This window comes from Engystomops pustulosus, chromosome 2, assembly GCF_040894005.1.
Source record: "Engystomops pustulosus chromosome 2, aEngPut4.maternal, whole genome shotgun sequence".
In the NCBI taxonomy this organism is placed as follows: Eukaryota; Metazoa; Chordata; class Amphibia; order Anura; family Leptodactylidae; genus Engystomops; species Engystomops pustulosus.
In genome coordinates this window covers 160,269,104-160,296,611 of record NC_092412.1, presented here as the reverse complement: position 1 = coordinate 160,296,611, position 27,508 = coordinate 160,269,104, and the positions used below count along the sequence as shown (strand labels likewise).

Sequence of the window (27,508 nt, the reverse complement as noted above, 5' to 3'; positions counted from 1 at the left end):
TAATATGCTACCACAATTATTATAAGATTATTGGTGCATATGTTTACCCAAAATAAGTAAGTTTTATATATTGAATTGATGAAATCCTAACTTTTTTTTTATATAAAAATGCCTGACGAGGCATAGTGGGTATAGTGGGTATCCGTTTGTATCGTTTTTCATGAAATTAATATTGCAATGTAACATTACATTTTTCTCTGCAGGGGCGGTGTTTTGGAACCAGAGGGTACTGTTGAAATAAAGTTCAGGAGAAAGGATTTGGTAAAGACAATGAGGAGAGTTGATCCAATTTACATTGGTCTGGCAGAGAGATTAGGTGGGTTCACTTGCTTCTAACATTTTATTTTTTCTGGGGGTGTATTTTGTTGTGGATTTAGTCTTAAATTCATCCTTTGCTCAGTATTGAGTAAAAACACCTTTTGAGTTAGTACAGCCGTGAGCCTTCATGTGAAAGATGCAACAAGCAGCAATATTCAAGTCTCTCCAGAGATGGTAAATTGGGTTTAGGTCAGGGCTCTGGCTGGGCTGGTCAATAATAGTCACAATGTTGTTCTGAAGGCACTGCTTTGTTATTTTAGCTGTGTGTTTGGGGTGATTTCCATGTTGGAAGATGAATTTTCGAGCCAGTCTGAGGTCCTGAGCTCTGTGGAAGAAATTTTCATCCAGGATAACTTTGTACTTGGCCACCTTCATCTTCCCTTCAGTTGAAACCAATTTCCAGTCCCTGCAACTGAAAAACACCCCCTTAACATGATGCTGCCACAACTCACTGTTGGGATTGTACTTGGCAGGTGATGAGCAGTTCCCCGTTTTCTCCACACATACTCGTTAGAATTAACACCAAAAAATTATACAGGCCTGTATGCAGGCTTTTATATGTCTTGCACTGAGGAGAGGCTTCCGTCGGCACACCATAAAGCCTCAACTGGTGGAGGGCTGCAGTGATAGTTGACTTTGTGCAACTTTCTCCGATCTCCCTACAACATCCTCTGGAGCTAAGTCACAGTGTTATTAGGGTTCTTCTTTACCTCTCTCGCCAAGGCTCTTCTCCAATGGTTGCTTAGTTTGGCTGGACGGCCAGGTCGAGGAAGAGTTGTGGTCATCCCAAACTTCTTCCATTTAAGGATTAGGGAGGCCACTGTTCTCTTAGGAACCTTGAGTGCTGCATAAATTCTTTTGTAACCTTGGCCAGATTTGTGCCTTGCCACAATTTTGTCTCTGAGCTCCTTAGGTAGTTCCTTAGACTTCATGATTCTCATGTGCTCTGACATGCAATGTGAGCTGTAAGGCCTTATATAGACAGGTGTATGACTTTCCTAATCAAGTCCAATTAGTTTAATTAAACAAAGCTGGACTCCAATGAAGGAGTAGAACTATCTCAATGAGGAGCAGAAGGAAATGGACAGCATGTGAATGTCACAGCAAAGGGTGTGAATACTTATGACCATGCTATATTTCAGTTTTTCTTGTTTAATAAATTAGCAAAATTATCTGCAATTCTGTTTTTTTCTGTCAAGATGGGGACTGTACATTTGATCTTACCAATTGGCTGCAATGAAAAGAGTGAAAAATTTAAAGGGTTGTGAATATTTTCTATAACCCCTATACATATGGTATACTTGCTGTCCTTGTTAAGTTCCTGGTTGCAATTGCATTGAAAGTGCAATTGACTGAGAGAGGCAGACAGATGTCAAAAAATGTGCAGTAGCATGCCAACCACACTGTGGGCTTTTATTTTCTGTGAATTCATGTATCATTCCATTTTTTGAAAGGGGGATGTTTAAATTTTATTTTAAATACTTTTGAAAACTGTATTCTATTTTTATTGCCATACATTCTTAAGTACAGGCAGTCCCCTACTTAAGGACACCTGACTTACAGACAACCCATAGTTACAGACAGACCCCCTCGGACCTTTGGTGAAGCTCTCTGAATGCTTTACTATAGTCCTAGATTGCAATAGTCAGCTGTTAGGTGTCTGTATTGAAGCTTTATTGATAATCCTTGGTCCCATTATAGCAAAAAAATGTTGAAACTCTATTTGTCACTGGTGCCAAAAACTTTTTTGCCCGGATCTACAATTATAAAATATACAGTTTTGACTTGCATACAAATTCAACTTAAGAACAAACCTCCGGACCCTATCTTGTACGTAACCCGGGACTGCCTGTAATAATTTTGCAAGTGCAACCTCTACAACATGGAGCTGCAGGTTGTTTCCTGGCAGTGTTCACATGTTTTCTTCGGTCTATAGCTTACATGCACAGGCACTCTGTTTCCCCTCCCTACTTTGTCTGTTTTGCTTTTGTCTTTTGGTCAGTATTGCATCTGTGATGAATCCATTGTTAATGTCCGCAAAAAAAAACTGAAGGCTTTATCATTGGTTAGAATACATACCACCTGGTTTCCCAGCAATATCGGTGAAAGTAAAACAGGTCTGTCAACAGTTTAAACTTCTGTTGCTTTCTGTGATCTGCATCTGTGAAAAAACAAATGGTCAGGTTTCAAAATTTTTTTCCACAGATCATTGTTAAAAAAAAAAAAGCCTTTAAGCATGTGAAAAAAGCCAGTGTGAAAGATGTTCTTATTGAAGTCACAGTATCAGTGTTTAAAGCGGCATTATTATTAATAGTCTTAGGCTACATTCACACGATGTATGCCCGCCGTTCCGTAGTACGGCGGGCATACATCGGCACTGCGGAGAGGAGCATGAGATGAGCGCAGCTCACCCCCGCCCCTCTCCATAGGAAGATACAGCGCACGGCGCCGTATCATGGGAAAAGATAGTACATGTCCTATCTTTTCCCGGGCTACGGAGCGGTGCGGTGCCGCATGTGTGCTGCACTGTACCGCTCCCGTACAGGGCTGTGAGCCCATAGAAGTGTATGGGGGACGTATATCGGCCGTATATACGTTGGCCGTATATACATCCCCCATACATGTGTGTGAATGTAGCCTTATAGTCTGGAGTTTATGTTCATTTTCATGTGTTAGTCTTCATGATAATTAGGAGGCGTGACTAAATTTCTTCTTACTGATGCTCTAACTTGCATGAAAATTCATATATCCAATATTCTCATAAACATAGACAGAAGCGAAAGAAAAAAGTTGTCACTTACCACAGTATTCCTTTTAAACGTCTTTATTTCATATTATTATTTCATCTAAGGATATGCGAGCAAACAGGCCAAGATGAAGCGCTTTGATTAGCGCAAGACGACTCGTCCCTAGTATGTGCTCCTGCTATATTAATAAGATGAAATAGAGGAAATACTTTTTTTTTTTAGGAATACTACGGAGAGTGCCAACATTTGTCTTTCACTTCTGTTCACATCTCGGTTAGGTCTTCAGTTATTTCCTGATGGACTAACTGTTAATTAACTGAAGACCTAAGAGAGATGTGAAATGGTCCTTACTCAGACTGGTTAGTAAGAAGGCAGCAGGGGAGCTCTGCTGTGTATAGCCATCTATTTTGGATGCATCTCTCCTGATAAAATGAATGGTAGAAAATACAAAAATTGGCAATGGGGTACATAGCTTTTAATAGGAATATTTCCAGGAATTAGAGCTTTCCTAAGTTTCTTGGACCCTGTTGCTTCAAACTGCTCAGGTGTTGAAGTAGCTATTGATCACTGCATTTCAGAACATCCAGGTATTATATCTGAGTCTGGACGTTGTCAGCTATATAAAACAGTCAACAAAGAACCAAGACTCGATTTCTTAGTCCACACCGAATTGTCGCTGTACACTTCCACCATACTTACATTATTGATTATTGGCAGTTCTAAAAACTTTGGGTGTAAGGTACTTTGGAAGCCACAGCTGGCTTGTATACATCAAGCTCAGTCGGCGATTGTTATGCTGCTGCCACATGACAGCTGCTTCCAAAGACCAAGGTAGATTCTGTAGGGGGAGCTGCAGTTTTTTGTTTTTTAAAAGTTTTTTTTCAATTTGTTTTTCATAGTTCAAAACAATGCAGTTAGATAGACGTCAAATGACATATATAGCTTTTTCCTAAGTCCACCCTCTCATTATTGTAGATGTAGCCATAAACAATCATTTTGTTATAATATTACCCTAGTATTTAAACCAGTGGATTTAAAAGAGTTTATTACCGTATTTTCCGGCGTATAAGACGACTAGCCGTATAAGACAACGCCCAACTTTTCCGGTTAAAATATAGGGTTTGGGATATACTCGCCGTATAAGACTACTGCTCTTCCAACACACATATGATTTCAATATGGTAATTTTAATTTATTAAAACTTTCTGTAAAAAAAAAAAATCTTCTGCCGCTAATAACTATTAACTGGTGTACGGAGCCGTGTAAGGTGTCATTTTTTTTGCAACATGAGATGACATTTTTATTGTTACCATTTTGAGGACTGTATCAGCTTTTGATCACTTTTTATAAAATTTTTTATATGTTGCAAAATGTCCAAAAAGTGTCAGTTTGGATATTTGGGTGCTATTTTCCATTAAAGGGTTAACTTAATAACTTATAACTCTTTGATAGATCGGACATTTTGGGCAATACCTAACATGTTTATTTGTGTCTCCTACATCAGCCCCCAGAGTGCCCCCACATCAGCTCCCACATCATCTCCCAGAGTGCCCTCATATCAGCCCCCTGAGTGCTCCCTCATCAGCTCCCACACTCTTCCGGTTTCAGAATCGGCGTGATGACAGATGATTAATATGAGCTCTGAGCTGTGATTGGTTACTATAGGAAATGAGTATAAGAAACTTATGTGTGAGGTACGATGGATACAGACAGGCTGTGACAGGGACTGACAGACAGGCTGTGACAGATAAAATATTTTTATTTCTATTTGGTTATAGCGAAGAACAGTTATTTACTTTCCCAGGCAATGCAGGGAGCCACAGCTAGTGCCACATATTTATATTCACATTTTAAATTCCAACAGTCAGTTTTTTAATTTCCTATTTTTAACACTTTTTTTTGTTTTTAATCAGTTGTAAATTGCTCATGAGGGGCATTGGTTGTGTGTCAGCGTTATTATAAAATAAGCATTCCTGATGATACAATATTTAAAACAATGTTTATGAAGACCTATGTCTCTGAATGACTGAAGAGAGTAATAAACGAGGCTTGCGCCTTAGATAAGCATCTTCTGTAGGTAATCCAAAATTGCTTACCAACTCATTTGTTTTCTCATATTGTTCGGCTACTTATTCAGTACAGTTGAATGGAGGAAAGATTGTAGAATACAGGGTAATGCTTTTTTTTTCAGATTTTTTCTTTCTGGCCAATTTAAAATTTGTCAAAGTTGGTCTTCTTCTGGATCACTGCCCCTTGATATTTCACGCACTCCATTTGCCACAAACAAGCCGTGGGGTCACAGTTCATGCTTACTTCAGCAGAAATGGGGAGAGCTCCATTTATCATACACTGCCTGCTGAATTCCTATCATTAACAAGGGGTTCACTGCCTTCTTTAACCCCTCAGACTCTATTACCCTTGGAGATTATGAAGTCAAAGGGAAATTTCGGATTTAAATGCGAGTTTGAATTTATTTGGTTTATTTTTCCAGTTATTGTGATCTAGATTTAGCATCATAAGACACTTTGGATCAAAATTGAATGTACAGTTGTATATTTCATAGTCTATTGGTAGTTTTTCTGTTGTGTATGTATACAGTCATGAGAAAAAATAATGTGCACCCTCAAATCTGCGGTTCTTGCATCAGGACACAATAAAGAAACTTCATAGAATACAATAGAAAGTCCATAAAGAAAGTCCATAAAATATGAAAGAAATTAACTTCTTGTTTTTCTGCCATCTACAAACAGACCTTTCTCTAACATTTTAATTCCCATAACTTGAAGCAGTAGGTTTGCTGTCTTGAGGTGTTTGATTCTAATCTCTCTTTTGAACAGAGTTAAAACATTTTTATAATAATAAAGTCCCTAAAACACAACCTGCCCATAGAAATAGCTAATAAAAAAAAACATGAAAAACATATACAGTACCATATTTTTCAGACTATAAGGTGCCCCATATACACTCACCAGCCACTTTATTAGGTACACCTGTCCAACTGCTCGTTAACACTTAATTTCTAATCAGCCAATCACATGGCAGCAACTCAGTGCATTTAGGCATGTAGACATGGTCAAGACAATCTCCTGCAGTTCAAACCGAGCATCAGTATGGGGAAGAAAGGTGATTTGAGTGCCTTTGAACGTGGCATGGTTTTTGGTGCCAGAAGGGCTGGTCTGAGTATTTCAGAAACTGCTGATCTACTGGGATTTTCTCGCACAACCATCTCTAGGGTTTACAGAGAATGGTCCGAAAAAGAAAAAACATCCAGTGAGCGGCAGTTCTGTGGGCGGATATGCCTTGTTGATGCCAGAGGTCAGAGGAGAATGGGCAGACTGGTTCGAGCTGATAGAAAGGCAACTCAAATCGCCACCCGTTACAACCAAGGTAGGCAGAAGAGCATCTCTGAACACACAGTACGTCGAACTTTGAGGCAGATGGGCTACAGCAGCAGAAGACCACACCGGTTGCCACTCCTTTCAGCTAAGAACAGGAAACTGAGGCTACAATTTGCACAAGCTCATCGAAATTGGACAGTAGAAGATTGGAAAAACGTTGCCTGGTCTGATGAGTCTCGATTTCTGCTGCGACATTCGGATGGTAGGGTCAACAACATGAAAGCATGGATCCATCCTGCCTTGTATCAACGGTTCAGGCTGGTGGTGGTGGAGTCATGGTGTGGGGAATATTTTCTTGGCACTCTTTGGGCCCCTTGGTACCAATTGAGCATCGTTGCAACGCCACAGCCTAACTGAGTATTGTTGCTGACCATGTCCATCCCTTTATGACCACAATGTACCCAACATCTGATGGCTACTTTCAGCAGGATAATGCGCCATGTCATAAAGCTGGAATCATCTCAGACTGGTTTCTTGAACATGACAATGAGTTCACTGTACTCAAATGGCCTCCACAGTCACCAGATCTCAATCCAAAAGAGCATCTTTGGGATGTGGTGGAACGGGAGATTCGCATCATGGATGTGCAGCCGACAAATCTGCGGCAACTGTGTGATGCCATCATGTCAATATGGACCAAAATTTTTGAGGAATGCTTCCAGCACCTTGTTGAATCTATGCCACGAAGAATTGAGGCAGTTCTGAAGGCAAAAGTGGGTCCAACCCGTTACTAGCATGGTGTACCTAATAAAGTGGCCGGTGAGTGTATAAGGCGCACCTGATTATAAGGACGAATGACCAGCAGGTGGCAGACCTATGCACAGTTCAAGGCAGCTGTTGTCTGTAAGCACGGTTCATATATTGGGCTATAAGGCGCACCTTTCTTTTCTGAGAAAATCAAGGGATTTTTTATGCGCCTTATAGTCCAAAAATACGGTATTTGGTATCACAGCGTTTGTAACAATAAGCATAATAATTTTGAAGCATCACTGAACTCACATGGTGAACTTTGTGAAAAAAAATTGCCAAAAGATGATTTTTCATGAAATATCTTAGCATAATATTTTCTAAAGAATGATCAAAAAAAGGTACATGCCCCAAAATTATATAGTTGAAAAGAACAAGTCTTCTTGCAAAAAAACATTAACCCTCAATTTAATAATAAAAAGTGAACCTGCCATTTACATTAACCCTACCAAAATAAATGCTTCATAAAAAACTGATTAAAAAAGCATTGCCCTTACCCGTAAATGGTTCCTTTCCATGGCTGCAATGTTGAAAAAAAATCTGTTTATAAACTTATATGCAACTTTTGTGAGGTGTGTCCAATGATATTAATGGTGTCCTGCATATTAAACTTTACTTGCATTGCCCTGCCCACTTTTTTCTGATTGACTGATCTCACTTCTAGGACATGCAGCTGTATGGACCTAGAAGTTAGTTCTTTAACTAAGTAGTTATTTAACTACAGACATACCATGTTTTTTGGACTATAAGGCGCACAAAAAATCCTTTAATTTTCTCACAAATCAAAGGTGCGCCTTATAGTCTAGTGCGCCTTATATATGAACCGTACTTACAGACAACACGCCTTGAACCATGCACAAGTCTGCCACCTCCTGGTCATTCATCCTTATAATTAAGTGTGCCTTATAATCCAGAGTGCCTTATATATGGACCTAGACATTTTAGCAAGTATTTATTGATGGTGCGCCTTATAATCCGGTGCGCCCTATAGTACTTATACATTTACTTATTATTAGCAGAAAAAAAGCTGTTTCAAATGTTTTACACAGTGCCTTGCTAGAACGTTGAGAGAAAGTTCTGTAACATCATTGAGCACTTCAGGTCACGTGAACAGGATGATGTCATCTAAGGTCTTTAACCAATAACATTAACACCTTCCTAAGGTGGGTATCACAAGATCTAACACTGATGTTGGCAACAGGGCGCACCCTAAGGTACCATTCTAGCACTGTTCCTCTTTACCCTTGATACTTCTTGCTCTAGCCATAATTCGGACCTCTGCCATCTTCAGAAATTCTGGGACAACTCCGTTATCGTCAGATGTATTAAGGAGGGATATGCATATTACATTAAAAGAAGTGATAATAAAATAGAAAAAAAATATTAAAAGGGCCCAAAGCACAGTTGGCCTAGAATTTAGTGGGTTTAACCCGTTAACGCTCAGCGTCCGATATATCGGACGCTGAGCTCAATGACTTAGCGCTCAGCGTCCGATATATCGGACGCTGAGCCCATGCCGGTTCAGCTCAAGATCTGAGCCGAACCGGCATCGGGAAACACGGGGTGCCGGCTGTGACTGATAGCCGGCACCCCAGTGTAACACCCGCGATCGGAGTTGACTCCGATCGCGGGTGCTTAACCCGTTAAATGCCGCGGTCAGCGCGACCGCGGCATCTAACATGCCTCTGGGGGGTCTTTCCCCCACGATCGGCCCCCCCGAACCGTTTTCGGGGGGCGCCGATCGTTGCTATAGCAACTCTGGGGTCCGATCTGGACCCCAGACTTACCTGCAAGAATTGCCAGTAAGATGGCGTCTGTGACGTCATCTTACTGGCACAGTGCCAGCCTATGCAAGTGCATAGGCTGACACTGATAATACTCTGCAATACATCAGTATTGCAGAATATTATCATGAAGAAGCAATCAGAAGATTGCTTCTTCATGTCCCATGGTATAAAAGTGAAAAAGTAAAAAAAAAAAATGTTATTCAATAAAAAAATAAAGTAATAAATCACTAAAAATGCCCAAAACCCCCAAAACATATAAAGAGACATATAACTAAAAAAAAAAGTCTAAATCATAACACAAACCCCACATATATAGTATCACCGCGTCCGTAACAACCCGTAGAATACAAGTAAATCATTATTGAACCCCCACGATAAACGCCGTAAAAAAAACTGCTATAAACCTTCCAAAAATTATGATTTTTAGCTATTCAATCCCACAAAAAATGCTATAAAATGTGATCAAAAAACCATGTGTACTCCGACATGATACTGTTGTAAAGTACAACATGTCCCGCAAAAAATAAGCCATCAACCAGCTCCGTAGCCAAAAAAGTAACAATGTTATGCCACTTGGAAGACGGCAATACATAAATGATAGATTTTTCTATCATTTGTTTGACAAATGTAGGGTTTTGTTTGACAAATTTAGTAAAACGTAAGAAAATATATTCAAGTCTGGTATCCCCGTAATCGTATCGACCCATAGAATAAAGATAACATGATTATTAGTCTATACGGTGAACACCAAAAAAAAAAAAGAGTAAAAAATCCAGTACAGAATTGATGCTTTTCTACTCCTGCCCTCAAAAAAGTTCCTAAATTTTCAACAACAGGTGATACCAACCCCAAAATGGTAACAATGGAAAAAGCATCTCATCGCGCAAAAAAAATGGCATCACATGGCCCAAATAACGAAAAAGCGAAAATTTTATAGCCTTCAAAAGGGGCCAATGAGGAAACTAAAATCCTGGCAGCTGCAGCGCCCTCCTTCCCTTCTGCGTCTCGCTGTGCGCCCATAAAACAAGTAATGGCCACATGTGGGGGGTCTTTGTACTCAGGAGAAATTGCAGAACAAATTGTATGGTGGGTTTTCTCTTTTTATATTTTGGAAATGTGTAAATTTTAGTGCTAAATGAACGTATAAGGGAACAATTTGACCATTCTAAATTTCACCTCCATTTTGATTCAATTACTATGAAGATCTCAAGGGGTTAACAATCTTCGTAAAAGCGGTTTCTGATAGCTTGAGGGGTGCAGATTTGAAAATGGGTTGGTTATATAGGGAGGTTTTGATGCTAAATATGTAAAATTTCATTCAAAACTGTATTTATCCCCAAAATAGTCAATTCTGAAAATCTGGAAAAGCGCTATTCGATTTGTAAGCCGCGTGACATCAAAATAAATTATCCAGACATTTCAGAAATTATGAAAATGTAAAGTAGACAAATGGGAAATGTTATTCAGCAACTTATTTAGGTGGTAAATCTATCTGCCTGAAAACGCAATGATTTTGAATTTCGAAAATGGCAAATTTTTCAAAAAATTTATCATATTTTCTTTTTTTTTGTAAATAAACGCAAAACTTATCAGTCAAAATTTACCACTAAAATGAAGTACAACATGTGGGGAAAAACAATCTCAGAATCGTTTTGATAAGTAACAGTGTTCAAAAGTTATAACCATATAAAGCGACGCAGGTCAGAATCCAAAAAATCGGGCTGAGCCTTAAGCTACAAAATGGCTGCGTCCTTAAAGGGAACCTACCACCACAAATCTACCTATAAAGGTAGATTGGGTGGTAGGTGGATCATTGGGACGTGAGGATAGCCCTTTTAAGGGCTAATCCTCACGTCCCTGCACTTTTTTGAGAACTTTAATTTGATATTTATTCAAATGTACTTATGTGGCTACCGGGGCGTGGAGTAGCCGCTTATGAGATTACACGAGGCGGCTACTCCACGCCCCGGTAGCCACTTTACTCCTCCTACTCACCCATCTTCGGCGCGCAGCTCCGCGTAGCTGCGCGCCCTCGTCCGGCGAGCCTGCCGTCTGCGCATGCGCAGAAGAGCAGGCCCGCGCCTGTTTCGGAGTTGTGACCGCGCAGGCGCGGGCCTGCTCTTCTGCGCATGCGCAGACGGCAGGCTCGCCGGACGAGGGCGCGCAGCTACGCGGAGCTGCGCGCCGAAGATGGGTGAGTAGGAGGAGTAAAGTGGCTACCGGGGCGTGGAGTAGCCGCCTCGTGTAATCTCATAAGCGGCTACTCCACGCCCCGGTAGCCACATAAGTACATTTGAATAAATATCAAATTAAAGTTCTCAAAAAAGTGCAGGGACGTGAGGATTAGCCCTTAAAAGGGCTATCCTCACGTCCCAATGATCCACCTACCACCCAATCTACCTTTATAGGTAGATTTGTGGTGGTAGGTGCCCTTTAAGGGGTTAAAGATGTCTGGCACCATAGATGCATCAACAAATTCTCTGTCATTACAACCAATAAATCGCACCCATTGTATCAAAAAGTAGCAAATCGCCTAAGCACACTCAGCAAGTGCTACCGCCAAAATAAGTGCTTTACTGAGAGGTTCCGTAACTCCTTCAGCCTGACAGCTATCGAAATATATAATGACTTTGCCATTTTGCACCTTCCTGACACATTATGGCTTATTTACTAAGGGTTCGCGGATCACACTTTAATCGGTTATTCTAAATTTTCAGGATTTGACCGGTATTTAACTGATGATTGTGTCGCAAGCGATCGGATTATGGCACAATTGTGCTGGCTTTCATGCGACAAAAATCGGGGGGGGGGGGGCGTCGGACGATCCAACTGATATGTATACTATGTATCAGTTATGTATAACTGTTGTATTTATGATCATGTCACTTTGATACTCACTATGTGAATATTTATTTAAATATGTATGAGGTCACGATGATATCACATCCTGTGGGTGGATAGGTTCTGATAGGTTCCCTTTAAAAAGCATTGCCCTTATCCCCAAATGGTTACTTTCAATGCTTTTTAAAGGGAACCTATAAGAACCCATCAGAAATTGGCCTAATAAACCACTGGCAGTATGTTGTCAAGTAGCTGATCAGCTTCTAGATGATGTTTCTTTCATGGCCTAGTGAGGTGGCATCATCCAGTAAATCAACTTTGAAGTGGGATTTAAATTGGTTTTATGAAATCAAGGGGGCGGAGAGTTTCACACTGAAGTCAAGCTTTCTCTGCCTTAGAATGCCCCCTTTACAGCAATTATGGTCCTACACGCAGGGACATCATGACCAGATCTCTTTAAGTCCAGAGCATGATGTCAATCATATGGGAGGAGGCGTTCAGATGCAGGGAGAGCTTGACTTCAATGTTAAAATCTCCGTTAATTTTCTGGATGATGCCACCAAGCAGGGCCATGAAAGAAACATGATATAAAAGCTTTTCAACTGCTTGACAACATACTAGTAGTGGTTGATAAGGCCAATTTCTGATGACAGGTTCCCCTTATAGTTTTTAAAGAAAGTATTTATTTTGGGTGGGTTAATCTGCATTACAGGTTCTCGTTAAGTATCTTTTGATGCCTGTGCTCCTGATCACATTTCACGTCTCTCGTCCCACCTCGTCCCGTCAACACTAAAGCAGAGAGCCAGAGACATCATTGGCTCTCTGCACACAGATAAACAGAGAACAAGGAGCTGCCTCTCTCCGGACCTGGGATGTCCCACATCCCGAGCACGTAGTGGGTCCAGGTGTCCCATATTGCATCTTGGACTTTGAGTAACCGTCCATAGCTTCAATGTCTTCTTACAGGAACTACTGACACAATCCAGCCACATAAGATCTAGCATTGGGAGGAACCCAGGGCCAATGGCACCAGCATATGGTCTCACAAGGGGTCTGAAGATCTCATCTAGGTAGCCAATGGCAATCAGGCTACTTCTAGTGAGCACATGGAGGGCTGTGTGCCACAACACACCATTACTGACCCACTGCCAAAACGATCATGCTGAAGGATAAAGGAGACTCTGTCATAGCAATGAATGGTCATCTGAACTATATCCACATTTTCAGCAGTTTGAAGAAGGCAAACATTATAGGCATGTTGGGTTTTAGAAATTATTTTATAAAATAGTTGGCACATTGGTAAAGTAATCTGTTGTATTCCCTTAACATATGCAATGTTGCATTAATCAGTTTCCATTAAATTCATAGCATCATAAAATACCTGCCAGTGGGGACAGTTCTGATTTTTGGGCATTGTCCTACCTGGCAGGAGGTATGTGCCGTGACATGAACTCCTATGGAAGCCAACGGAGTTGATTACAGTGCTATTGCAGAGAAATGTTCCTCTGGTTCTGCTGTATGTAGCATGGCCAGCACGTGAGGTAATGATGTCATCTCTGGCTGCTGGTTACTCCGCTACACACAGCAGGAGAGAGGAGCTTCTGTAGGGAAACGGGGAAATATTTATTATTTTACTGTGGGGGCACAATAGGATGGGGAGCTGCTGAGGGGACACTGTTAGAGAGGGGACTGCTGGGGAGGGGGGCAAAATAAGAGGGGGCACTGCTAGGGCTGTTCAATAAAAGGAAGAGCTATTGGGATAACACACAATAAAATGGGGAGCTGCTTGGTGGCACAGTAGAAGGAGGGTACAATAGGTGGGTGGGCTTCTCGGGGGCACAATGTGAAGGGGATCTGCTTAGTGGGTTTTAATACCATATGATGGAGAGCTGAGGGCACAATTTCAGAGGGAGCTACAGTGTGACAGGGAGCTGGGGGGACACAATGTGAGGGGGAGATTGAGCCACTAAGGGGGAAATTATACTGTGTGGGTAGCAAAAGGTGTGGTTTAGTGCAAAAAAAAAAATATTTTGGAAAAGTTGGGCGGTATGTCATAATACATTAGTTTGAATAAAGACACTGGTCTATCAATTGAAAACAAAAACCCTATAGGGGTGATGGCTAACCTTTTGGAGACAGAGTGCCCAAACTACACCTAACACCCACTTATACGTCGCAAAGTGCCAACATGACAATTTAAGCAGTAACTTATTGATCCCTGCTGCATCACAGGTTTCAATCGTATTGGCGTCCTGAGTTCACCAATACAATAGAAAGATGATGGAGAAATTTGGATTGCAGCTTCCCGCAGGGTCCCCTGAAGAGGAAGGATCAGGCGACCCAGAGCAGGAGCTCTAACGTTAATACATCTCTATCCACACTTTCTCGCTCCTCCTGTAGTCCTGGCAGCCAAGGATGTTGCTTTAAAATGGCACTGAGCATGGCATATGGTCTTAGACCACAGGAGGAAGCTTTGAGGCTAGTCTGGCAAACTCCCTGTTGGTGTGAAGGCCTGGGTGCCAACAAAAAGGGCTCTGAGTGCCACAGGTTTGCCACCACTGCCCTATAGTATTGCTCCAGAGGAAAGCAAAAAAGAACCACCTAAAGCTAATTGCCCATAGAGGGCAAACATTACTTGTCTGTAATAGTTTTCATTGAAAAAGGTGAATAGATATTGTGAGTAAATGATTCTTTTATTAAACGCTGGATATTTCTTTTATTGTTCAATCAGAAAAGTCAAACTCTGTTGTGAAAACTGGAATGTATCGCCTCCTGCTGCTTTTATTTATGGATATATTTGATCACCTCAGGAACTCCAGAGCTTAGTCCTGCTGACTGCAAAGACTTGGAAAACAAGCTTAAGGAGAGAGAAGAATTTCTGATCCCTATTTACCACCAAGTGGCCGTGCAGTTTGCAGATCTACATGATACACCTGGTAGAATGCAGGAAAAGGGAGTTATAACTGTGAGTATATATATAGTTTCAGTTTTCCATTTTAACTATTACCTTATTATTTCCTTTATAACATTTTTGTGATTGATGAATTTAATCCAGGATGTTCTGGAATGGAAAACGTCAAGGACATTTTTTTACTGGAGGCTACGGAGGTTACTTTTGGAAGATGTAGCAAAGAAGAAGATTCATGCTGCAAATCCTGAATTAACTGATGGGCAGATTCAAGCTATGCTAAGGCGATGGTTTGTTGAAGTAGAAGGAACTGTCAAGGTTAGTGGTAGTCATTTTTTGTAAGTATCAAGTTATTCATTAAATGACATTTACCATCAGATTTACTGATGGTAGACTGCCCTCACCTCACTGTTTATTACCTTGTCCAGGGGACAATCCAAAAATGAATCCAAAAATGGCCATCAACTTTTTTAGGTACAAGATAAAAAAATTTCATACAAAAGCTACTTACAAAGTGAATAAACCAAAAATATTACCCGAATATAATTTTGAGTTTAATGTAGTTTATTTACAGTTATTTTATTCATACAAAGGCTAAATATTTTACTGTCAAATTAAGTCAGATTGTCTACAAGTATTTAAGTTCTGCTGGGGTGCTGATGCACCAACAAAAGTCAGCCATCATACAGTATGTACATCTCTTCTACCTCATTACCACTCCTCAATGATCATCACTAACTGCTCCAAGGTTTTTCAGGAAGTCAGCAAGATTGTTGTACCAAAAATGTAACTTTTTGCTCACTTTGAAAACAAGCATTTTGAAGGTCTCCAGGAGTTTCTAGAAAAAATGTCAGTTTAGGGACTCATTCACACATCCATTTTCTCTTCTGTATACTATCCTTTTTCTGTCAACAAATTTTATTGTTCTTTCAGAAATATGTTAGAAGTGTGATTACTAAAACAAAAAGGTGCCTGGTACAACGCTGCTCAATATCATTCCGTTGATGATGGATGAAACTTTATTATCCAAACAAGTAAACGTATTTCCGGCTGTAAAGCCTTCTTCAAGTACAGTTGGAAAAGTAACGGTGGAGTGCAGCTGCTTCTCCTACAACCTCCTCGCTCTCCCGCTAGAAATAATTCTGCGTTTACTTGTTTGGATAATAAAGTTTACTTCTTCATCAACCGAGTGATGTATTGTTAGGGGAGGGTTTGATATATAACCTCTTTATAGTGCGTCAATTGTTGTTCAAATCAGTTTTAAATGCATTTGTGCACGGTCGCAAGAAAATGACTCAGACAACTGCTGATGTAAATCTCGCTAATGCTATCGCCCTGGGCAAAAATCAGCACTGCACAGGATTATTTGGTTTCACAAGTCTACATAGAAAAATAGGAAAAAAGGAGGAACAGACAAATCATAATAAATCAGGGTTCCCAGATCATGTAGTCTCTTGATTGGAGAGTTTCCCTGCTGTCGCACGTTCACGTCACACCCACATTCCTTTAGCCTCCATGTTTTGGTTGCAGTCCATGATGCTGGCACCATCTTAAAATGTATTCTCTGTAACAATACTTTTAGGAAAATAAGACAAGTAGAAATGACAGGATGTCATCTATAAGCTAGGTTTACCTTAACAGTATAACAGTGCCATGCCAGCCACCTTTTTTTGTTTTTTAAACACACTTCTACTGTATGTACCGGGACCATATCCATTGGATGCTGATGCCAGCGAGCATCCTCATATATGCTTTTCTTGCACTTTTTAAGAGCTGAGATTGAACGGTGAGATTGCTACTCACTGCCACATTTTCACGGTAGTTTTATATGAGACGTTGCCCTATTATCTTTAATAGAATCACATTGATACAGGAATCCTAGAGAAGCTACTTTTTACCTAAAACATCAACTCCATTGTAATTAGCTCATCAGGTAATCTTGAGTTTACTTAGTTTACCAGCAATATCACTTTGAAGATACCAAGTTGTGGAAACGAAGGGGAGCACTATTTCTTTGATAACTGATAGAATTCTGAAACCTCCCTATTTATCAAAAAATGGTAAAGGTAAACCTCTTTACACTCTAGTTGTATGCATCTCCCAATGAGCTGTAATACATCCTGTTCCTGCAGTCCAGAAGGCTGTATTCAACTAGCTAAGATACAGTGCTTAGCTGCTAAGAGATATACATTTAAAGCTGCAGGAAGGTCGAAATCTAGAATATTGGCGTGCAGAAGTACAGGCAGTCCCTGGGTTACATACAAGATAGCTCCTGTAGGCTTGTTCTTAAGTTAAATTTGTATGTAAATCGGGACTATAATTGTAAAATTTTTTTGGTTTTGGATTTTAACCCTTTCCCGACATTTGACTTTTCCTGACATCCTGAGCGGAGCCAGCACCAGAAACGAAGATTCCTCCGATCACAGGTGTTAACCCCTTACACGCCCTGGTCACTCTTGACCGCAGTGGAATCTCAAGTGATTTGGAAACACACCCCCACCCCCGTTGCGGTTACCATGGGGAACCGCTGATTGGATGGGAGCCCAGGGGTCTCTCAGTTCTTCGGGCCTGTGCAATTTTCTTCCCGGAACTGGTCCTGCTCCGTGTGTTACATAACACAGTGTAATACATCTGAATTACACTGTGTTATATGAATGAGAGCTTGAACTAGCGATCAAAGCATCACTTGTTCAAACCAACCTGTTAAAGAATTAAAAAAAAAAAAAAAAGTTTAAAACACACTAAACACAAACATTCCCTATACACATCTAATAAAGTATAAAAAACAAAACAAGATCATCAAAAAAAAACACATATTTGGTATTGCACCGTCCATAACAATCTCAGTACAATAACATTATTGGACCTGCTCGGTGAAAGCCATAAAAACAAAACCCGAAAAACTCACCAAAAATGTTCATTTTTTATAAAATCCCTTCACAAAAATGTTCCAAAGAGTGATTAAAAAAAGTTGTGTGCCAAAATGGTACTAATAAAAAGGACAACTCAACACGTAAAATATAGTCCCTAAATCGGCTCTGTCAACCAAAAAATAACCCTTGATGCTATAAATAAATGAGTATAACAAAACTCAGTGTCATTAGTCACAAAATGGAGCTTAAATAGTTTGATTTTACGGCCTCTCTAAAGTAGGCGGAGTTATCACCAAGATGGACGCCACTGGAAACCATGATCCTTTGATTGTCAGTAACCCTTCCTCCCTCTTCTTCTCTGCCCCCAGTGATGATATAACAGACTGTCCAGCTCTGTTGCCATAGTAATGAGGTGTAACTGCCATCATGGCACATCACCACAACACTGGCCATACTGGATGTACTGCAACCAACCAACTACAGCCAAACATAGTGGTGATCACATGACCTGCCCATGCAGGTGCAGGACATGTGATGTGGACATATGACCAGCAGCCGTCTTTTGTCCTGCAGAGGAAATCAATGGACTGATTAAAGGGCCAGTAGCATTTTAATTCTTCATTACAGTGAATGTCATAGCACTTATCTGACAAGGGAAGCAAAATTTTAAATAACAACTAATTACATATTGGATAATATTTTAAGGACCCATTTGTATATAAATTATGCCGATTCCCGGAATACCCCTTTGTCCGGTAAGAAAATGAAGTGCATATTTGTACATATTGTTATTAATTTTTAAACTAATTCTATGTTTTGCCTTATGTTTTATATTTGTTGTGTGGTGTATCTTTGGATGTATTGTATGGTTAAACTGTATGCAGTAATCGAATTTCTCCTTGGGGATAAATAAAAAGTATTATATTGTTAGAATATTTTTATCATGTTTGCGGGCCACTGACTTCAATAGAAGGGGAGATGTATTAATGTGGCGGTCTTTAGAACCACATAGAACTAGACCAGTCTTATGCTGCAGCAGATTAATCACCATGCTGACTGGTTAATCTGGTGTAGAATAAGACTCGTAAGTCATATTTTGCTACTCCTATTAGTTGGTCTAGTTTAAGATAAATAAAGGGTTCAACAGATGCCATATGGCTGAGAAAAAAGGGATGTGTCACCCTGACACAAAACAGGGTGAAGATACATTGTTTTGCAGGAACTCCTGTGTGAATAAGCCCTAATTCTGTTTCCTTATTTTCAAGAAAGTTGTGGCCCCAAGGTTGTCTCCCACCCCTTCACACCCAAGGGAGATTTGCTTTTAGCCTATGGATGAGATGAGTTTGAAGTAATGGAGGTGATCAATGTTCTTCAAAGGACCTTTTTATAATAAAATAATACAGCATGCCAAATGTCATTTAAAACCATATACTTTTTTATCGTATTCTTTGGATTTAAAATTTGGAGCCATCTGATATTTTCATAGGATTCACAAAGGTGTTTTTTTCCTTTTATAATGGTTGTATCCTGTGATTGTTCATTGTCGGCAAAAGCCATCAGCATTTCACAATGACTATTCTCAAACTAGCTGCTAGGCATTTTGAACAATTTAAGATAGATGTGGCTGAAAAGGTTGGGGTGAGGGGCATGGTTGCTGGGGGAGTGCATGAGCATTTACAGGCAATGCTTGCATGTATTTAGGAGCTTGTGCCTTGTTAGCTAATACATTACACCAATCAAGGCAAGTTATCTTAAGCTACAATTAATCTGCTCCCTGGCATATGTTGATAGGAAAGCATCATGCTGTTTCTTAATTAAAAGCAAACGGATTAAAAATGATTAATAACAGTATTAAATATTCACCCAAACTACAAGCTTTGGGATTCCTGTTTAAATCTTGCTTTGTGCAGAATTTTACAGCAAGTGTAATTCCTATCCAGATATTTAGTGGTTTTATTTTTTTTTCTCCTATTGCAATCTTTTTATTCCAACTGCTTTTTCATAAGATATATTTAAATTGTGATATTCTGGTATTAGAGCATGGCCTGTCCCTAGACTGATAAGGAGAGATGTGTTCGTTTTGTTAATGCAGTATTTATCTGTTTTCATTCCCTCATTCAGAATGGTCAGTAACCGTGAATGAGTTGCATAATAGTTTAAAAAAAATTCCTAATAATATCATATTTATGTTTGCATTTTTTTATATTCTTTATTGAGAACTAGTAATAGACATATTGTGGGAAACACAGGTCATTCATATAACATTCAAGGAGGGTGATATATGTTAATAAAAACAGGTGGAGTTCCAGTATAGAGGCATATAAACATGAAAAACATAGCATGTATTGTCACACGTTAAGAGCACTTTATGTAGGGTTATAGGGAGCATATACCAAGGCATTTATCACTAGTCCTCCTAGTATGAATATTTGCATCAAACATTGGAGTAGAGGGAGGTAAACTTGGAGGCTGGAGGGAAGGAGGGAAGGAAGGAGGGACAGAAGTGAGAAAGAATGTTAAGAAAGTTAAGAATGTCAGGGATTGTTTACACGTCAACCACAGACCCCAAACCATTGAGTGGACTGAGCTTGTATTATGGGAAGCTTCTGTAAGTTTCTCTCGCCTGTTAAGAAGCAATATTTCTCCAAGCCAGTCGGATACCTGTGGGGACCTTGTTGCCAGAGAAGGGACAGCAGAGAGTTTCAAAAAGGGTCTAGATGCCTTTTTACACCTAAATAATATTGATGGTTATGTTATATTGAATTGTTTCCCCTAAATCCCTTCCCTTCCTTGGTTGAACTTGATGGACAAGTGTCTTTTTTCACCCGTCTAGGCTATGACCTCCACAACCTGTGGATTAGAGTGTGCGCTGCTATTAGCATGTATCCCTTTAATGAACACTTGGTTTTTGTTGTCTTTGCATTTTTAACTGTAACTCCTATGAAGACCTATGTCTTTAATTTATGAATCTAGGAATTTAATAACCGGCATGTGATAAGTCCTTTATTTTAGAATCAGAATTCTTCTTAAAAAATGCTATTTAAAAGTAGTAATAACCAATGCAATATATATGCTGATATGCTATTTATTGCCTTCCACAGTTTTCCAGTATCTTATGTGTTGTAGCATGGTATATTATTTGAAAAAAGGCATACACAGGGCCGTTACTAGGGCGGTAAAAGGTTTGTGGCATGGGCCAATGCATGTGTATCACACTTTCAGTAATTGACAACTCTGTACATTACCCCCTCATATTTGGTGGTGCCAATAACAACTGTACTTACGTATATACAGCTACAGACAATACAGGAGAAATCCCTATTGTTACTTCCAGTGACTGCAGTTCAGTTGACGTGTCCCCGAACTGTAGTTTTTTTGTATCTTCTCTATTAGCATTATTATGTCTCCTCTTCAGGCATGTGTCCTTCCTGTTAAGTTTACCAGACAAAAATCTTATGTTCTTCATTGTTGCTACATCTTGATCCCCTGCTGCTACCGCTAACACTCTCCCAAAAATATTGCAAGACTGCTTCCCAACATGGCATTTGCCTTGCATTTATACTATGTAAAACAGCGGGTGCTCGTTACCAACCAAATGCATATGCCATTGGGCTAAGAACCACTCACATGGGTTCGCCTTGAGTTTTTAAACTCAAAGCAAACACCACATGTGAAAACAGCCTTAAAGGAAACCTACCATTTCAAATGGTAGGTTTAAGCTGTAAACACCGAGCACCAGCTCAGGGTGAGCTGGTGCCGGTGCTTAGTTTCGTTAGTGTTAAAACCGCGGTATCGCGGTTTTAATACTTTTTAAACTTTATAGCAGAAGCCGCTTCGGCGCTGCGCGCGACCGTGCGCGCGCAACGCCTGCGGCATTTCCTATGTAGGCGCGCACACGATCGTGTGCACGCAGCACCGAAGCAGTTTATGCTATAAAGTTTAAAAAGTGTTAAAACCGCGATACCGCGATAACGAAACTAAGCACCGGCACCAGCTCACCCTGAGCTGGTGCTCGGTGTTTACAGCTTAAACCTACCATTTGAAATGGTAGGTTTCCTTTAAAGAGCCACACAGAAAGTTCTCCTGAACACAAAATAACATTTTGTAAATGCAAGAAAACACATATATTCTATTTCTCATTTATATATACTACCGCTAAAAAGTTTGAAGTCACCCAGACAATTTTGTGTTTTCCATGAAAACTCATACTTTTCTTTTTCAAATGAGGTGCAAAATGAATAGAAAATACAGTCCAGATATTGACTAGGTTTCAAATATATATTTTTTTAATTTGAAATAATTTTCTCCCTCAAACTTTGCTTTCATCACAGAATTCTCCCTTTGCTGCAATTACAGCATTGCAGACCTTTATCATTCTAGCTGGTAATTTGCTTAGGTAACATGGAGAAATGTCACTCCATGCTCTCAGAAGCCCTTCCCACAAGTTGGATTGGCTTGATATGCACTTTTTGTGTACCATACGGTCAAGCTGCTCCCGCAAATGTGCAGTGGGGTTGAGCTCTGGTGACTGGGCTGGCTCCTCCATTACAGACAGAATGCCAGCTGTCTGCTTCTTCCCAACATAGTTCATACATACCGTATTTTTCGGACTATAAGGCACACTAAAAATCCTTTGATTTTCTCAGAAATCAAAGGTGCATCTTATAGTCCAGTGCGCCTTATATATGAACTGTACTTACAGACAACAGCTGCCTTGAACTGTGCACAGGTCTGCCACCTGCTGGTCATTTACCCTTATAATCAGGTGCGCCTTATACTCTGGTGCGCCTTATATATGAGCCTAGACGTTTTAGCAGGCATTTATTGATGGTGCGCCTCATACTCCAGTGCGCCTTATAGTCCGAAAAATACTGTAATTTGGAGGTGTGCTTTGGGTCATTGCCCTTATGAAATTGGCTCCAAGTAGGCGCTGTCCACAAGGTATGGCATGGCATTGCAAATTGGAGCGATAGTCTTCCTTATTCAAAATCCCTTTGACATTGCACAAATATCCCCCTTTACCAGCACCAAAGCAACCCAAGAACATCACATTACCTCCATCATGCTTGACGGATGGTGTCAGGCGCTGTTCCAGCCAGGCTCGGACTAGCCTGCCGGGATACCGGTCAAATCCCCAGTGGGCCCTTATCATAAGTCACCATCTCTTATCTGTGTCTGTGAGCAGGCACATTCAGCTGAGGCTGGAGGAGGGGGGCAGCAGGGGGGACTATGACGTCCTGCAGGAGGGAGAGACAGGTTCTCTGCTCTTCCCACAGCAGCGCTGGGGCAGTGAGTAAGACATTTCCTCCTCAGCCCCTGAGTCACTGCAGGAGAACATGGCCCCTGATTCACTGGAGGAGCAGACAGTGAGCTGTCACTAATTACAGACCAGAGGACGTGGGCCCCCTAGTTGTCACAGTGGGCCCCCTTCCTCCTGGTCATGACAGACATCAGGGGTCACCAATCAGCTAGCAGCTGGAGTGTCCTCCCCCTGGCACAGCACAGGCTGCCCTCATGTGCAGGAGCTCAGGATGGATGTGGAGCTGCTGATAGTTTCCAGCACAAGAAAAAGGTAGAAAATAAAAGTGCATCACATTTACACACACACAGTGCAGCTCATTACATCCCTGCAATGTGTGCATACATATAGAATAACAGTGGACTCCAGAACTACAACTCCCAGCAGTTGAATGATATGCTGAAAGTTGTAGTACTTTGACTGTATTAAAGGGCACCTACCACCACAAATCTACCTATAAAAGGTAGATTGGGTGGTAGGTGGCTCAATGGGACGTGAAGGTAGCCCTTTTAAGGGCTAATCCTCACGTCCCCGCACTTTTTTGATAACTTTTATTAGATGTATATTCAAATTTACTTATGCGGCTACTGGGGCGTGGAGTAGCCGCATCTGAGATTACACGAGGCGGCTACTCCACGCCCAGGTAGCCACTTTACCCCTCCTACTCACCCATCTTCGGCGCGCAGCTCCGCGTAGCTGCGCGCCCTCGTCCGGCGATCCTGCCGTCTGCGCATGCGCAGAAGAGCAGGCCCGCGCCTGCGCGGTCACTGCTCCGAAACAGGTGCGGGCCTGCTCTTCTGCGCATGCGCAGACGGCAGGATCGCCGGACGAGGGCGCGCAGCTACGCGGAGCTGCGCGCCGAAGATGGGTACGTGTGACCGATGGGTACGGTCCACCCCCTGTGCGTTAGCGTTGCGTTATGAACGGACGCCTAGTGGTACGTGTGAACACGGCCTGAGGCTTGTTTGTCTGCTGAATGGCAAAAAGACCTGCATTCAAATGGAAGAGGAACAGATAGTCTTTCCAAAGCGTTGAATATGTAACAAAAAACGCAATGTGTGAACATGGCCACAGGCTGCATTCACACCTTGCATTTCCAGCACGTTCAGAAACGCAATGAAAATATACTTGGGGGTGGCTCGCTTCACTGGTGGGCCCTTGGCACCCCAGTCCGACCCTGGTTCCAGCATCTTTTCAGTTCGGCATCTGTTTTTCTATGTGATCCAAACACCTAAAACTTATTACTTTTTCCCAATCTTCCTCTGTCCAATGTCTGTGTTCTTTTGGCCATATCCAAACACCTAAAACATATCACTTTTTCCCAATCTTCCTCTGTCCAATGTCTGTGTTCTTTTGGCCATATTAATCTTTTCCTTTTATTAGCCAGTCTCAGATATGGCTTTTTTTTGCCACTCTGCTCTGAAGGCCAGCATCCTAGAGTCGCCTCTTCACTGTAGAGGTTGACTCTGGCGTTTAAAAGGTACTATTTAATGATTATAAAAAAGACAATAGAGGTGGCACTCACCAGCAATTCTTCTTTATTGAAGGTTATCCATAGGAGAGGGAGGGGAGCCGAACACAAGCTGATGGCGATGGGCCATTTTGCGCACTCCTGCGCTTATTCTAGCTGTGCATAAGATGCCAGGGTGTTTGACAGATTATATATCCATCCTGGAGCGTCATTGGTTCAAATGTGTAATAGGTTGGGAGGTGTGTCCCATGTCACACAATCCAGTCAGCTAAGTAGGTAACACAAAAAATTACGCCCAGAGCCATCCCCTCCAACTCACCTGCGGCACTGGGATACTCCCATTAAAAACTATGATCTATGATCAAAATTACAAAACATTAAACACATAAAACAAGTTTTGCATTCAGGACCATATTCGGAGGAAGGGAACATACTTTTTTCCCCCCTCTTTTTCTTTATAAATTACTGAGATTTACATTTTGCTTTACTTTTTGGAAACATCCTACAAATGTTGTGCACTCACCATCGCACAAGATCATCATTCAACTTAGCTATGGTGCGTGTCCCACATATTACATGAAATCATCTTGCAGTCAAAATGAGCAACATGTCACATATTCATATCATAAATCTAATATATTAAGCTGAGTGTATATGTGTGTGGATGTAAGTATGTATGTCTGCTAAAGGAATCTGCACCGTTGCGTTTACTGTTACCAAATTTTGCATAGTCACTCTCTGTAATTTTCACCCCGCACTTTCCAAAATCCAGCTATTACCCACCATAAACACTTACGTTTGAGGTAAGATGGATAGAGACAGACTATGTCAGTTGCCCATGGAAACCAGAGATCAGCTTTAATTTTATAAACAGCTGTGGGAAAATAATACTTGAGCTCTGATTGGTTGTCATAGCCAACTAGAGCAGTTTTAATCTCAGACACTTCTGATAAATCTATCCATAGACAAAGTGACAGTCAGAGACAGTCGCTGGAATGAGAGTGCCCGAGACCGACACTCACTGGAATGAGAGTGCCCGAGACCGACACTCACTGGAATGAGAGTGCCCGAGACCGACACTCACTGGAATGAGAGTGCCCGAGACCGACACTCACTGGAATGAGAGTGCCCGAGACCGACACTCACTGGAATGAGAGTGCCCGAGACCGACACTCACTGGAATGAGAGTGCCCGAGACCGACACTCACTGGAATGAGAGTGCCCGAGACCGACACTCACTGGAATGAGAGTGCCCGAGACCGACACTCACTGGAATGAGAGTGCCCGAGACCGACACTCACTGGAATGAGAGTGCCCGAGACCGACACTCACTGGAATGAGAGTGCCCGAGACCGACACTCACTGGAAAGAGAGTGCCCGAGACCGACACTCACTGGAATGAGAGTGCCCGAGACCGACACTCACTGGAATGAGAGTGCCCGAGACCGACACTCACTGGAATGAGAGTGCCCTAGGCGTCCAGGGTCACTGGATAATCTTTCGGGTTTAGAGAACAGAAACGATTGACCCGCTTGTTCTTCCTGGTGGCAAATCTGTGGCCGCCCCCACAGTCTCGATATCATGTGGAAGACATCTTGGTGGAGGAACCATTCTCCTTGTCTCAGGTGATGACGGCTCAGAAAATCTGCTTCTAGATTTTCTTTCCCCTTTATGTGTACTACCGAGAGTGATCTTAAGTTGATCTCTGCCAAGCTGAAGATCTGGCTCGCCACATCTATCAGAAATTTGCTTCTGTTTCCTCCCTGGTGATTTAAAAAAGCTGCTGCTGTCATGTTGTCTGACATGATCTTCAAGTCCTTCCCCTGAATCTCCGGCAAGGATTGCTTCATCGCCTCTAGGACAGCTCTCAACTCTCTGTAGTTTGAGAACATTCCCTGTGCCTCTTTTGCCCAGGTTCCCTGGAACAGGAGGTCTTTTACTTGGGCACCCCATCCCCAGGTACTTGCGTCCATTATCAAGGACAGTGGTCTCTCCTCCTTCCAAGATCTTCCTCTCTGGAAGGTTTCCCCCTTTGTCCACCACTCCAAGGACTTTAATACCTCCTGTGAAAGAGGAATTTTCTGGTCTAAGGTGGCCTGATCCCCATCTCAGGCATTCAGCATGTATAGCTGCAGAGGTCTTACATGGAACATTGCCCAAGGTACCGCCGGTATGGCTGCTGTGGGGAGACCCAAACCTTCATTACTTCCCTTATTGAAGGAGAACTGTTCCTGCATAAGCTCTTTACTGAAGCTGTTATTTTCTGTATCCTTTCGGGGGGAAGAAAAGATCTTTGGATCATGGAATCTAACTGAATCCCCAGGAATATTTTTACTCTGGAATGTGTAAGGGAAGATTTCTTCCAATTCACCAACCATCCCAGATGGTGAAGGGTCTCCAGAACCATCTTTATCTGATCTGCTAGATCCTCTGATGATCTACCAGCAGGAAATCATCGAGATATGGTACAAAAATCTCCCGGATGTTTCCTGATGTACGCTGCCACCTCTGATATCAACTTTGTGAAAACCCTTGGAGCTATAGCTATTCCAAAGGGCATGGCCGTGAACTGGAGGTGAGAGCGGATGCCATCCAGTACCACTGCCACTCTCAGATATTTTTGGTAATCCGGATGAATGGGGACGTGGTAATATGCGTCCGCCAAGTCTATAGAGGCCATGTAGCAGTTGTGAAAAAGCAAATTTATCGTTGACTTTATGGACTCCATCTTGAATCTTTCTACTTGTAGATATTGATTCAGAGGTTTTAGGTTTATTATAGTTCGAAGGGAACCATCTGGCTTTTTTACGAAGAATAGGGTTGAGTAGAACCCTTCCCCTCGTTCCTGAAGTGGAACTCTTCTGAGTACTTTCTTCTGAAGTAAGGACTTTACTTCTGATACTAAAGCTTGTTGGGTCTCCAGACCCGCCACAGATGTTATCCTGAAGCGCTGTGGGGGAAAAGACAGAAAAGGTAATTTTAGGCCGTCATGGATGATTCCCAGGATCCAGCGACTCCCTGAGATCTTCTCCCATTCTTCCCTGAACAGGGAGAGTCTTCCCCCCACAGGTCCTCTGGCGTCATTGTTGATTAGGACGTTTGTTGGGGTCTGCAGGGCG

General features: G+C 41.6%; 1 protein-coding gene across 3 annotated transcripts in view; it reads left to right on the top strand.

The window, feature by feature from the left end:
- The window catches only part of ACACA (acetyl-CoA carboxylase alpha), a 377,264-nt gene that overhangs the window by 316,190 nt on the left and 33,566 nt on the right, over positions 1 to 27,508 (top strand). For all 3 annotated transcript variants that reach the window (XM_072137153.1, XM_072137152.1, XM_072137154.1), the window contains exons 51-53: positions 204 to 316; positions 14,649 to 14,803; positions 14,894 to 15,064. In XM_072137153.1, the coding sequence (XP_071993254.1) occupies positions 204 to 316; positions 14,649 to 14,803; positions 14,894 to 15,064 (439 nt within the window). The remainder of the gene's footprint in view (positions 1 to 203; positions 317 to 14,648; positions 14,804 to 14,893; positions 15,065 to 27,508) is intronic.